At 44.8% G+C, this 14,706-nt stretch overlaps 1 protein-coding gene across 1 annotated transcript in view; it reads right to left on the bottom strand.

The window, feature by feature from the left end:
- ALOX5 (arachidonate 5-lipoxygenase) overlaps positions 1-14,706 on the bottom strand; it is a 64,477-nt gene that overhangs the window by 12,061 nt on the left and 37,710 nt on the right. Inside the window, 1 exon segment of the mRNA XM_025881007.1 lies at positions 12,912-13,058. Coding sequence (XP_025736792.1) covers positions 12,912-13,058 — 147 coding nt within the window.

Below are 14,706 nucleotides of genomic sequence, written 5' to 3'. Positions count from 1 at the left end.
CAAATAGTTGAAAGACCTCAATGTGAGACAGGAATCCATCAAAATCCTTGAGGAGAACACAGGCAACAACCTCTTCGACCTCAGCTGCAGCAACTTCTTCCTAGACACATTGCCAAAGGCAAGGGAAGCAAGGCCAACATGAACTCTTGGGACTTCATCAAGATACAAAGCTTTTGCACAGCAAAAGAAACAGTCAACAAAACCAAAAGGCAACTGACAGAATGGGAGAAGATATTTGCAAATGACATATCAGATAAAGGGCTAGTATCCAAAATCTATAAAGAACTTATCAAACTCAACACCCAAAGAACAAACAATCCAGTCAAGAAATGGGCAGAAGATATGAACAGATATTTCTGCAAAGAAGACATCCAAATGGCCAACAGACACCTGAAAAAGCGTTCAACATCACTCAGCATCAGGGAAATCCAAATCAAAACCTCAATGAGATACCACCTCACACCAGTCAGAATGGCTAAAAATAACAAGTCAGGAAACAACAGATGTTGGCGAGGATGCGGAGAAAGGGGAACCCTCCTACACTGTTGGTGGGAATGCAAGCTGGTGCAGCCACTCTGAAAACAGTATGGAGGTTCCTCAAAAAGGTTGAAAATAACAGGGGAGGAAAAGATGGTGGAAGAGTATGGGACCCTATTCCAACCATTCCCTAGAATTGAGCTGCATATCTACCAGACCACTCTGAACACCCACGAAATCAGCCTGAGATGTAAGAAGATAGATCTGGGTCTTTACAAACAGAATGTTGCAGGTGGTTGGTTTTGAGGTATGAAGCGGGAAGCCGTGATTCCGCGGGCACATATTGGAAGATAAATGGAATGGGGGGGATCCTACACCACCGGTGAGCGACAGCCTCCTGCACTGGGGACAGGGCACAGACTCACAGACCAGTAGCAGCGGGGAAAGGACTTTAGGGCAGCCCCCAGACTGAAACCTGGAGTGACGGGGCCATGCGTGCAAACTGGGAGCACTGGTGGTTTTAGAAGCACAAAGGGCAGCGATGTGCCCCCGTGCCCCGACCTGGAGGTGAGGACTGGGAGCCCTGCTGAGGGGCGCACAACCCAGGACACTAAAGTTTATAGTAGCACAGACAGAAACAGAGACAGTGTGGCCTGGAGAGCTCACTGAAGAACAGACTGTAATCTCTCTGCTCTGAGGCAGAGGGTTGGAAACAATCTCTTCTACTCTGACTCTCGGAGGAGATGCAGAAAGCCTCCAGAGAATAAAAGCACACCAAAATCGGTTTTCACTGAGCCCATTCCCCCCGCCCCCCCCCAGGGGGCAGGGCAACTCTGCCCAAACAGGGTTGCCTGAGTAACAGCGCAGCAGATCCCCTCCCCAGAAGACAGGCTGGGAGAACAAGAGGCCAATAACCCTAAGGTCCCTATATAACAGGTGCATCTTGCTTGGGTTGTAGTCAATAATTTAGACTCTGTACATTCCCTCAACAGAATGGCTAGGAGGAGGAACCCCCAAAATAGGAAAGACTCAGAGACTGTGATTTCTGCCACAGATTTACAAATGGATACAGATATAACCAAGATGTCGGAAATGGAATTCACGGTAGCAATTGTGAAGAAAATACCTAGAATGGAGAAATCGATTAATGGTAACATCGAGTTTCTAAGAACAGAAATAAAAGTTGAACTGGCAGAACTTAAAAATGCCATCTAGATAATCTAACAGCTAGGGTAAGCAAGGCAGAAGAAAAAGTTAGTGATCTAGAAGACCAATTGTTAGAAAAGAAGGAAAAAGAGGAGGCCAGGGAAAAACAAATCAAAATCCACGGAAATAGAATCAGAGAAATAAGTGACACCATGAAACGTTTCAATGTCAGAATTATTGGGATCCCTGAGGGGGTGGAGATAGAGAGAGGACTAGAAGATATATTTGAGCAAATTGTAGCTGAGAACTTCCCTAATCTGGGGAATGAAACAAACATTCGCGTCCTAGAGGCAGAGAGGACCCCTCCCAAGATCAAGGAAAACAGGCAAACACCCCGGCATGTAATAGTAAAACTTGCAAATCTTAGACAAGGAAACCATCTTAAGGGCAGTTAGGGGGAAGAGATTCCTTATGTACAGAGGGAGGAACATCAGAACAATGTCAGACCTATCCACAGAGACCTGGCAAGCCAGAAAGGCCTGGCAAGACATATTCAGGGTACTAAACGAGAAGAACATGCAGCCAAGAATACTTTATCCGGCAAGGCTGTCATTTAGAATGGATGGAGAGATGCAGAGTTCCAAGACAGGCAGAAACTGAAAGAATATGTGACCACTAAGCTGGCCGACAAGAAATGTTAAGGGTAGTTCTATAAAAGGAGAAAGACCCCAAGAGTGATATACAACAGAATTTACAGGGACAATCTATAAAAACAAAGTCTTCACAGGCAACATGATGACAATAAATTCATATCTTTCAATAATCACTCTCAATGTGAACAGCCTAAATGCTCCCATAAAACAGCACAGGGTTGCAGACTGGATAAAAAGACAGGACCCATCCATATGCTGTCTACAAGGGACTCATTTTGAACCTAAAGATACATCCAGACTGAAAGTGAAGGGATGGAGATCCATCTTCCATGCCAGCAGACCACAAAGGAAAGCTGGGGTACTAATTCTTATATCAGACAAATTAGATTTTAAACTAGAGACTGTAGTTAGAGACACAGAAGGACACTATAGCATTCTTAAAGGGTCTATCCAACAAGAAGATCTAACAATTGTAAATACCTATGTCCCCAACATGGGAGCACCCATCTACATAAGGCAACTGTTAAACAAAATAAAGAGTCATATTGATAACAATACGTTAATTGTAGGAGACCTCAATACTGCACTCTCAGCAATAGACAGATCATCTAAGCAGAAAATCAACAAAGAAACAAGAGCTTTGAATGACACACTGGACCAGATGGACCTCATAGATATATACAGAACATTCCACCCTAAAACAACAGAATACTCATTCTTCTCGAGTGCACATGAAACTTTCTCCAGAATAGACCACATACTGGGTCACAAATCAGGTCTCAGCCGATAGCAAAAGACTGAGATTATTCCCTGCATATTCTCAGACCATAATGCTTTAAAACTGGAACTCAATCACAAGAAAAAACTTGGAAGAAATTTAAACACTTGAATGCTAAAGACCACTCTGCTCAAGAATGTTTGGGTCTACCAGGAAATCAAAGAAGAACTTAAACAATTCATGGAAACCAATGAGAATGAAAACACATCGGTCCAAAGCCTATGGGATACTGCAAAGGCGGTATTAAGGGGGAAATACATAGCCATCGAAGCCTCACTCAAAAAAAAAAAAAAAAATAGAAAAATCCCGAATTCGCCAACTAACTCTACACCTTAAAGAACTGGAGGAAAAAGAAAAAAACAAACGATGCCTAAGCCTTGCATCAGAAGAGAAATAATTAAGATTAGAGCAGAGATCAATGAATTAGAAATCAGAAACACGGTAGATCAGATCAACGAAACTAGAATCTGTTTCTTTGAAAGAATAAGATTGATAAACCACTGGCCAGACTTACCCAAAAGAAAAGAGAAAGGACCCAAATTAATAAAATTATGAATGAAAGGGGAGAGATCACGACTAACACCAAGGAAATAGAAACAATTATTAGAAATTATTATCAACAACTATATGCCAATAAATTATGCAACCTGGAAGCAATGGATGCCTTCCTGGAAACCCATAAACTGCCAAGACTTAAACAGGAAGAAATTGACAACCTGAATAGGCCAATAACCAGTAACGAGGCGAAGCAGTGATCAAAAACCTCCCAAAAAACAAGAGTCCAGAGTTTGATGGATTCCCTAGGGAATTCTACCAAACATTCAAAGAAGAAATAATACCTATTCTCCTGAAGCTGTTTCAAAAAACAGAAACAGAAGGAAAGCTTCCAGACTCATTCTATGAGGCCAGCATTACCTTGATCCCAAACCAGGCAAAGACCTCATCAAAAAGGAGAATTTCAGACCGATATCCCTGATGAATATGGATGCCAAAATTCTCAACAAAATCCTAATAGGATCCAACAATACATTAAAAGGATCATTCACCACGACCAAGTGGGATTTATCCCCTGGATGCAAGGGTGGTTCAACATTCACAAATCAATCAATCAATGTGATAGAACACATTGATAAGAGGAGAGAGAAGAACCAGACGGTCCTCTCAATTGATGCAGAAAAAGCATTTGACAAAATACAGCATCCTTTCCTAATTAAAACTCTTCAGAGTATAGGGATAGAGGGAACATTCCTCAAGTTCATAAAATCCATCTATGAAATACCCACAGTGAATATCATCCTCAATGGGGAAAAGATGAGAGCCTTTCCCTTAAGATCAGGAATACGTCCAGGATGCCCACTCTTGCCACTATTGTTCAACATAGTACTAGAAGTCCTGGCAACAGCAATCAGACAACAAAAAGAAATCAAAGGTATTCAAATTGGCAAAGAAGAAGTCAAACTCTCTCTCTTCACAGATGACATGATACATTATGTGGAAAATCCAAAAGACCCCATCCCCAAATTACTAGAACTCATACAGCAATTCAGTAATGTGGCAGGATACAAAATCAATGCATGGAAATCAGTTGCTTTCTTATACACTAACAATGCAACTGTAGAAAGAGAAATTAGAGAAACGATTCCATTTACAATAGCACCAAAAACGATAAGATACCTCGGAATAAACCTAACCAAAGAGGTAAAGGATCTATACTCTAGGAACCACAGAACACTCATGAAAGAAACTGAAGAAGACACAAAAAGATGGAAAAACACTTCATGCTCATGGATCGGAAGAATAAACATTGTTAAAATGTCTATGCTGCCCAGAGCAATCTATACCTTCAACACCATCCCGATCAAAATTCCAATGACATTTTTCAAAGTGCTGGAACAAACAATCCTAAAATTTGCATGGAATCAGAAAAGACCCTGAATCGCCAAGTAAATGTTGAAAAAGAAAAACAAAGCTGGGGGCATCATGTTGCCTGATTTCAAGCTATATTACAAAGCAGTGATCACCAAGACAGCATGGTACTGGCACAAAAACAGACATATAAACCAATGGAACAGAATAGAGAGCCCAGATATGGATCCCCAACTCTATGGTCCAATAATCTTCGACAAAGCAGGAAAAAATATGCAATGGAGAAAAGACAGTCTCTTCAATAAATGGTGCTGGGAAAATTGGATGGCTATATACAGAAGAATGAAACTCAACCATTCTCTAACACCATACACAAGGATAAATGCAAAATGGATGAAAGACCTCAATGTGAGACAGGAATCTATCAAAATCCTAGAGAAGAACATAGGCAGTAACCTCTTTGACATCGGCCACAGCAACTTCTTTCAAGATACATCTCCAAAAGCTAGTGAAACAAAAGTAAAAATGAACTTTTGGAACTTCATAAAGATAAAAAGCTTCTGCACAGTGAAGGAAACAGTCAACAAAACAAAGATACAACCCACAGAATAGGAGGAGATATTTGCAAATGACACAAAGGGCTGATATCCAAGATCTATAAAGAACTTCTCAAACTCACCCAAAAAAACAAATCATCAAATAAAAAAATGGGCAGAAGACATGAACAGACACTTTTCAAAAGAAGACATACAAATGGCTAACAGACACATGAAAAAATGTTCATCATCATTAGCCATCAGGGAAATTTACATTGAGACCCACATTGAGATATCACCTTACATCAGTTAGAATGGCAAAAATTGACAAGGCAAGAAACAACAAATGTTGGAGAGGTTGTGGAGAAAGGGGAACCCTCTTGCACTGTTGGTGGGAATACAAGTTGGTACAGCCACTTTGGAAAACAGTGTGGAGGTTCCTCAAAAATTTAAAAATAGAGCTACCCTATGACCCAGCAATTGCACTACTGGGTATTTACCCCAAAGACACAGATGTAGTGAAAAGAAGGGCCATATGTACCCCAATGTTCACAGCAGCAATGTCCACAATAGCCAAACTGTGGAAAGAGCCGACATGCCCTTCAGCAGGTGAATGGATAAAGAAGATGTGGTCCATATGTACAATGGAATATTACTCAGCCATCAGAAAGGATGAATATGCAACTTTTACACCAACATGGATGGGACTGGAGGAGATTACGCTACGTGAAATAAGTCAAACAGAGAAAGTCAATTATGTGGTTTCACTTATTTGTGGAACATGAGGAACAGCATGGAGGACATTAGGAGAAGGAAGGGAAAAATGAAGGGGGGGAAATCGGAGGGAGAGACGAACCATGAGAGACGATGGACTCTGAGAAACAAACTGAGGCGTTTAGAGGGGAGGAGGGTGGGGGGTGGGCTAGCCCAGTGATGGGTATTAGGGAGGGCACGTACTGCACGGAGCACTGGGTGTTATATGAAAACAATGAATCGTGGATCACTACATCAAAAAGTAATGATGTATGGTGACTAAGATAATAAAATAAAATAAAATAAAAAATAAAAGTTGAAAATAGAGCTACCCTATGACCCAGCAATTGCACTACTGGGTATTTACCCCAAAGATACAAATGTAGTGATCCGAAGGGGCACCTGCACCCCAATGTTTATAGCAACAATGTCCACAATAGCCAAACTATGGAAAGAGCCAAGATGTCCATCAACCGATGAATGGATAAAGATGTGGTGTATACACACACACACACACACACACACACACACACACACACACACACACAATGGAATATTATGCAGCCATCAAAAAACCCCAAATCTTGCCATTTGCAATGATGTGGATGGAACTAGAAGGTATTATGCTATGCGAAAAAAGTCAATCAGAGAAAGACAAGTACCATATGATCTCACTGATATGAGGAATTTGAGAAACAAGACAGAGGATCACAGGGGAAGGGAGGAAAAAATGAAACAAGATGAAACCGGAGAGGGAGACAAAACCATAAGAGACTCTTAATCTCAGGAAACAAACTGAGGGTTGCTGGAGTGGTGGGGGGTGGGAGGGATGGGGTGGCTGGGTGATGGACATTGGGGAGGGTATGTGCTATGGTGAGCGCTGTGAATTGTGCAAGACTGATGAATCACAGACTTTTACCTCTGAAACAAATACATTACATGTTTAAAAAAAAAAAGAAGATAGTAGGAAGGGAAAAATGAAGGGGGGAAATCAGAGGGGGAGACAAACCATGAGAGACTACGGACTCTGAGAAACAAACTGAGGGTTTTGGGGGGGTGGGGGGATGGGTTAGCCCCATGATGGGTATTAAGGAGGGCACGTACTGCATGGAGCACTGGGTGTTATATGCAAACAATGAATCATGGAACACTACATTAAAAACTAATGATGTAATATATGGTGACTAACATAATAAAATAAAATTAATAAAAGAAAATAAACAGCACCCCCACCCCTCTCTCTGGTTGTACCCCTCCCATACTCCATGCCTCATGGACTCCCTTCCCTTTCACTGGCTCCACCTCTCCGGCTGCCCCCACCCCTCCTGCTGCCCTACCCTACCCACCGTCCCGCCCCTCCCACAGCCTGCACCCCTCGCTGGAGCTTCACTCATTCTGTACTAATTGCCTGGCCCCCTAGACACCTGCCTCAGCACCTGGTCTCCCAGCACACATGGGTGACCTGCCATGCTCTGGAACGTGACTCTGCTGTGAGGGGCTCTGCCTGTACTATCTCATTTAATCTGCACCAGCACCCTGCAAGGTATTCCTTGCCATTTTACATAGAAGGAAACTGAGGCTCAGAGTGGTTGTGTAGGTCTCCCAAGTCACATGGTGGGTAAATAGATGAGCTGGGACGGGAGTTGGGCACTGCCTTCAGCCCTCCTCGTCACTCTCACTGCCTGGGCCAGACTCTCCCTTGCTTTCTCCCTTGAAGGCCACGCTGGCTTGGGCCTTTCCCTCTTACACACCCTCCCGTCCTCCCCACTCCTGTCCAGGCTCAGTGACACCGTGGGACTCCAGAATGCACCCTGAACTCCTTGTTTTTTGATTTTTTTTTTAAATTTGTGTTTTGGTTAATGAAGTAGTTTTTTGTTTCTGATTAGAAAACAATTCTCTACGGCCTTCAGATGGTCTTCAAGTTTGTTTTCCCGCCACGAACAATGCTTGTGGTGCCCTTACTGTGAGTGCTTGCATCTCTATGGTCTCTACAGACCGGGCACTAGAGGAGAGCCTGCCGGCCCGGAAGGGCTGTTCTAGGAGATATTGCCCCATGCTCCTTCAGCTGGGACATACCTGCTCCATGGCATGGGTACTCAAAAGATGAACAGTCATGACCCTGAGCCCTTCCTATCACCCTGGCCATGCCAGCCCCACCCTCAGGACCCTCTGAGCTCCCATTGCAATCCAGAACCTCAGAGGCACACCTCACAAGGCAGGTGCTGCAGGACTGGCTCAGGTGCAGGCCCAGGTTCTGACCGCGAGCTGCCCGGACCCGTCCAGTTATTATAGTATGAACCTGCTCATGGCCAGTGGTGGGGAGGCGCTGTCCTTGCTAGAGGTTGGGTGTTACCACTTTTCTTTTTTTTTGTTCCAACCTAATGAGTCAGAAGTGATATCGCATTGTAACTAATTTGCATTGCATTTCCTTAACTACTACTGACCTGGAGAACTTTTCCATATGCTGATTTTTTCCATATGTTTCTTCTTCTATCAACTGCCTATTCATATTCTCTGCCCATTTTTCTATTGGAATATTTGTCTTTTCCTTATCAATTTGAAGCAACTATGTGTATATTATAGATACTCATCCTTTGTCCCTGTGGAGCAGTTATTTCCTATCTATTATTTGTCTTTTACCTTTATGGTGTATTATACCATTTAATTTTTTACATATTTTATATGAATTTACTATATTTATTTGAATATTTTACATTAGTGTCATGATAAAATACTTCCAGTAGAAGACAGAAACTTGAGAGGATTATACTTTGGGTTTTTTTAAATTTAAATTCAATTAACATATAGTGCATTTTTATTTCAGAGGTGGAGTTCAGTGATTCATGAGTCTTACATAATACCCAGTGCTCATTACATCATGTACCCTCTTAATTACCATTTAATTTTTAAAACATTATGTAATCCAATATGCTATCTTTTCCTTTATAACTTCTTGGTTTCCTGTTTTTACTTTAAATTTTTTTTAAGATTTTTTAAATTTATTCATTTGAGACACAGAGATACTGAGAGAGAGAGAGAGAGAGAAAGCATGAGCAGGGAGAGAGGCAGAGGGAGAGGGAGAAGCAGGCTCCTTGCTGAACCAGGAGCCTGATGTGGGGCTCGATCCCAGGACCCTGGGATCATGACCTGAGCCGAAGGCAGACGCTTAACCATCTGAGCCACCCAGGAGCCCCCTGTTTTTACTTTAAAAGAAGTCTCCTTAGCACCCATATTAACATTGTTCTCCTAAATTCTTTTTACTTTTTTATATTTTAATCTTTATTTCCTCTGACATTTATTTTTGTAAATAATATGACATGGGTTCAATTTAATCTTTTCCTTCTGTGAAGGCAGCTGTGATTACATCATTGAAATTCCATCCCTTTGCACTGAGTTGAGAAACCACCATTCTCATACGTTAAATTCTTATTTATTGGGCTTATTTCTGGCCTCTTTATATACTGCCCCCCCAAGTCTGTCTGTGATGGGTAGCACCTTCTGTGAACAGTGACCTTACAGTACTCCTTAATATTGAGCAAGGGAAGTCCTCCTTGTTTTTAATCTTTCAAAAAACTTTTGGCTATCCTTGAGCACTTCTTTTTCCATATGAATTTTTAAATTCTTTTGTTCTGTGTTCTCACCTTCATCTCTCCCCCACCCCCTACCAAAAAAAAAAAAAGAGAAAACCTGCCTGAAATTTTAATTGGAAGTGCATTAAATCCGTATGATTAAATATGGTAGAACTGACATTTTTATGATATAAACTTTTCTTGTTCAATATGAAAGAAAGCACTTGTTAAGATTTCATTTTATAGCCCTGGGTGGCTCAATCGGTTAAGCATCTGCCTTCGGCTCAGGTCATGATTCCGGAGTTCCAGGATCGAGCCCCACATCGGGCTCCCTGCTCAGTGGGGAGTCTGCTTCTCCCTCTCCCACTCCCCCTGCTCATGCTCTTTCTCTACTCTCTCAAATAAATAAAATTATTAAAAAAATAATTTTACAGGTTATATGGCATTATATCATATTGTTAGTGTGGATAAATGCTACTGGTGCCTTTGAGGAGTCTATTTATCCAGACACATTGAAAAATCCACATATTAATTCTATTAGCTTTTTGAAAAATGAGAGTCTCTTAGGTTTTCTAGGTCCACCATCATATCATTACCAAAAGGTAGTCTTTTCTGTTTTTTTTCACATGCTTATTATTTTCTTCCTTGTCACCGGTGCCAGGACCTCGAGGACAGTGTTGAGTGACAACAGTGACATCAGCATCCTTATTTATGATAACAGAAATGGTTTTAGGGTTGCCATTTTTTTAGGGTTGCCATTTTTGAATGACGTTTCCTGTCTCTATAACAGAGAAAAAGATTCCTTCCATCGCTATTTTAATATTTATTAGTTGTGGCTACTAAATGTTATTAAGTTCCCTGTTGGTGTCACTTGATAACAACCACAAGCTTGTTCCTTACTCATGTCACGAATTATGCCAGAAGTTTTCTTGCTACTGAAACTTCTTGGAATAGACCCTCCTTGGTTATGACCTATTAGTCGTTCATGACACTGCTGCATTCACTTTAATTGCATTTGGATTTCCTTTAAACTCTGTGTTTGGGACTTGGATTGGTCTTCAGCTTTCTTTGGGAACCTGCGTGTTGGGGGCTTTAGCACGATGGTTATGCCAGCTTCCCAGAATGAGTTCTGGAGCTGAAACTGGTGAAACAGCTCAGCAAGTGTCTGCTGCGTAAAGGCTGGATGGAGCTCAGCTGCTCAGCACCCAGGCCCCTCACTCTGCTAGGTGTTTAGTCAGCTTCTCAGGTGCTTATATGGATATTGGCCTGTTTTCTGCAATTTCTTCTCATAATTTATATTTTGCCAGGTTTTTACCCATTGCTTCCAGCTTTTCAAGTTTGTTGCCATGCTACTACTCTTAAAGAAAACAAACACCCTTGCAATTGTCTTCTTATTTCTAATCTTGTGTATTTTTGCTCTTTTTTCCTTTCATGACAGGGTTATCGATTTTCTTGGACCTTTCAAAGAACCAGTTTGGATTTATTATCCTCTGGCTTTCATTTTCATGGTTCTTTATAGTTTGCAAAGGTTGCATTTTCATCAGAAGGAAGAGATTGAGGAACACTGTGACTTGCCAAAGGTCCCACATCTGCTAGCAAGCGGCAGGTCCCTGACTGCAGGCCACTCCAAGAAGTCTCTGGAGAACGGGCTGCATCAGGGTGCCTGCCAGTGGTAAACAGCTCCTCTCCTTGAGTCTCTTAGTTCTGTTTGCTTCTCTTCTGTCGCCTGTCCCTTTACCTTTTGCTTCAGTTTCTTAAGCATAGGGCTTCTCTCTGCTAGGCTGGGAATTCCTCTGGGGGAAGATGTGTCCCCGAGACCAGGAGACTGGGGGGAGTATGAACTCTAGAGCCAGACGGCCTGGCACTTATCCCCACTGTGCTGACAGTGTGCACCTGTGTCTGCTCTCTCACCTGCTGGAAATGACACGCAGCAGTAGTCTCCGACCTCGGAGGCTTGTCATGACCATTATATGAATAAAGCCAGGTCTTGGGCCAAAACCCTGATGACCAAGTGTCTCAGAATCCAGAAGTTTTAGGATTTTAGCAGTGCATATACTTCAAATATGACACCTCTCTTCCCCGCCCTGGGTCTGGGGCAACATAATATTTTACAATCAAACGCATCAGTATTTCTCTGATAGACATGCATACCACATTGGATGGGGCAAAGCTTCTAAACAGTCTCTCCTTTCGGTTCAGAGCAAGTTTTGCTGCCAGTGAATTTGGTGCAAACTTGAAAAACCTAGCAGTTTTAGGGCTACTTAGATTTCAGAGTTGAGGGTAAGGGACTATGGACTGCACAGGCTAACCTTTGGGACAGTCCTGTCATGGGGTTAGCACGGGGCAAACCACCTGCTATTATGCCCATAGCACTCAACGCCCGGTTCACAGCTAGCTCAAAGTCAAGTCAGCTGCCTGCTTGTCCAACCTGTCGCCCGCGGGGGCCCGGGGCAGCAGCCCCCTTCACAGACCTACATCTGGTCCTGCCCTGGGTGTTCTTTCCCGCTGTCTGCTTACCCGCGCTCACAGTGTGCTTGGTGCTCTGGGGTGCAGAGAGCAGCCAGCAACGGGGAGAGTTAGCTCGGCCCCGGCCTCCTCTCCCCCAGACTGCTCCTCTTTCTCCTCCTCTATCATCTTTGGCAGAAATGAGAACCCACAGGCACTAGAAGGCAGCACTGCAGGACTGGTCCCTTCCTGACCCCAGCCTCCATGGTACCCCCTTAGTGGCCTCAGTCTCCAGCTCATCTCACAGCCTCAACTGCCAGGCCCCTTTTGGTGTTTTGACTTGGGGCCCCTGGTCAGGATGCTGGGTGGGAGCGAGGGGTGTAGTGTGTTATCAGGTCCTCAGCAGGAATCTGTCGAGTGTATCCTGGGGAGGGGAGCCCTTTCTGCTTCTCATGGCCAGCCTCCCCCCGCCCCGCCACTGCTGACAGGAAGTCCTAAGTTCTTGTTTTTCCTGTCCCCCTGGCAGAGCTTCAGCTTTCGGCAACCCCCTCCCTGCCCCTGGGAGACGTAAGGCAGAGTGGCCACCTCCTCCTGGAGGTTCAGGTGCAGATACCCAGAAAACTTGCCCCCCAAGCCCTGGCTGCTGAGGGCAGAGCCGTCTGGGAAAGGAGCAGGGTAGGCAGCCTACCTGGATGGCAATGGGGACAATCTTGTTGGCCAGATTCTTGTATAGCAAGCAGATGGGTGCTGCCAGGAACTGCAGGGTGCAAGGGTCTGTTTTGTTGGCATCGATGCCATCCAGCAGCTCAAAGTCCACGATGAAGATGTTCCCTTGCTGCAGGAGGCAAGAGGAAATATGGCCCCATCGGTCTCAGCCAGAGATGGACCCCAGAACCAGGCCCAGGGGGAGGGAGAGGTGGCTTCAGAGGCCCCTAGCATCTGATCAGGGCTCAGAATGTGCAGTTTTGTTCTCTGACTCTGGGCTGATTTACATTCAGAGTGTTCAGAGGTTGTGGTGGTTTTCTGGTAATGTGAAGGAATGGCAGGGGCCCATTCTGCATGTGTTGTCCCTGGAAGCTGCTTGGCCCTCATGGAAGATGCTGGGCAATCCCGCAGGGTGGCAGTGTAATAAGGAAGCAGACAGACTGCAGACAAAATAGACAACGGAATGAAAATCCCGAAGAGCGCTGCCGCCAGCCTCCACTTACACAGCGTCATGGCCGGGTCACCCTTGGGAGGTGAAATGGGGGCGGGTCTTCAGGGGTGGAGGCTTCTGCAGGGGGCATCTGCAGGGGTGGGGTCTACAGAAGCAGGGGTCTGCAGGGTCCTGGGGGGGGGCTCTTAAGGGCTTGGGGGGGTAGGTCTTCAGGGGCAGGAGGGGTCTGTGTCCCTGGGTGGTGTGTTCTGCTTCCTGGTCTGAGGCTGGTGGCACGGTGGGGTCACTTGGTGAAAATTCATTGGGCTTGCTGACACTCCTGGTTCGGTCTCTTTTTCTCTGGTTGTTATACTTCAACAACAACAACAACAACAACAACAAAAATAAAAAAACCAAAAACAATGTGCCTGGGATGCGGGGAAGGGAGAAAGCCACTCTTTGCAGAATATAGTTCAGTCTTCTACAGGGAGTCCCACCTGAGTGCTGTGAGGGTTCCTTTCATAAAATTGGCGCCCACTCAGGCCCGAATTTGAAGAATTTGGGGATAGGACGGGTGGCGCTTCTTCTAAGGCCTTTCTTATTTTGGGCGAGTAATGGATGCAGCTGGGGAGGGGGGTCTGCGATGTTGCAGAGCTGGGTCCCCAGGTGCTCAGGTGAGATGTGTGGCCACAACTCTGCCTGCGGAGGGTGTGCTGGGCCACCCACCGCAGGCTTCAGGAGTCCCCCCAAGGGGGACCAAAGGCCGGACAGGAGCTAAGGACACCATCTGCCTCCTTTTCCGACTCGAAGGACCATGGCAGTCACCTGACACCAGTGATGAACTCTGAGCTGTCTGTCTGCGGTGTGTGTGGGCCAGGGGTGGGGAGGACGGGGTTTGTGCCCACTGCTCACCAGGGAAGGAGTGTGGGGTGGGGCTGGTTTCAGGAGAGCTTGTGACAGGGCCCCTTGGGATCACCTCGTCAAGAAGGCAGAGACACATGGGTTGGTGGATCTCAGGGCTGGGTGGGCTCCTGTCATGGGCTGGACAACTGGATTTTCAGAGTGGACATGACCATCATGAGTACTGCACAGAAGTGGCTGCCAATCCAATCTCAAGGAGACCCCGGTTAGTTAAGGTGATGAATGCCAGGCTAACAGGAGGCCCTGGGAACCCAGGCCAGGGAACCAGGAGGCCTGGGACTTGGGCCTATGCCCGGGGCACTGCTCTGTTATCCCAAGTCACCTCCTCTCTCTGGGTCTCAGGGTCATCCTTCTGAAAACTGAGGGGGAAACTTATCTCTTAGTTCCGACGTTCTGGGACTCTGCACTGGACACTGGTGTTCTTGCC

The sequence above is a fragment of the Callorhinus ursinus genome, unplaced genomic scaffold (genome assembly GCF_003265705.2).
Source record: "Callorhinus ursinus isolate GAN/ISIS: 27379988/994484 unplaced genomic scaffold, GSC_fseal_2.0 scaffold20, whole genome shotgun sequence".
Classification (NCBI taxonomy): domain Eukaryota; kingdom Metazoa; phylum Chordata; class Mammalia; order Carnivora; family Otariidae; genus Callorhinus; species Callorhinus ursinus.
The sequence above is the reverse complement of the archived record's forward strand: the minus strand, read 5'-3'. Positions and strand labels throughout refer to the sequence as shown.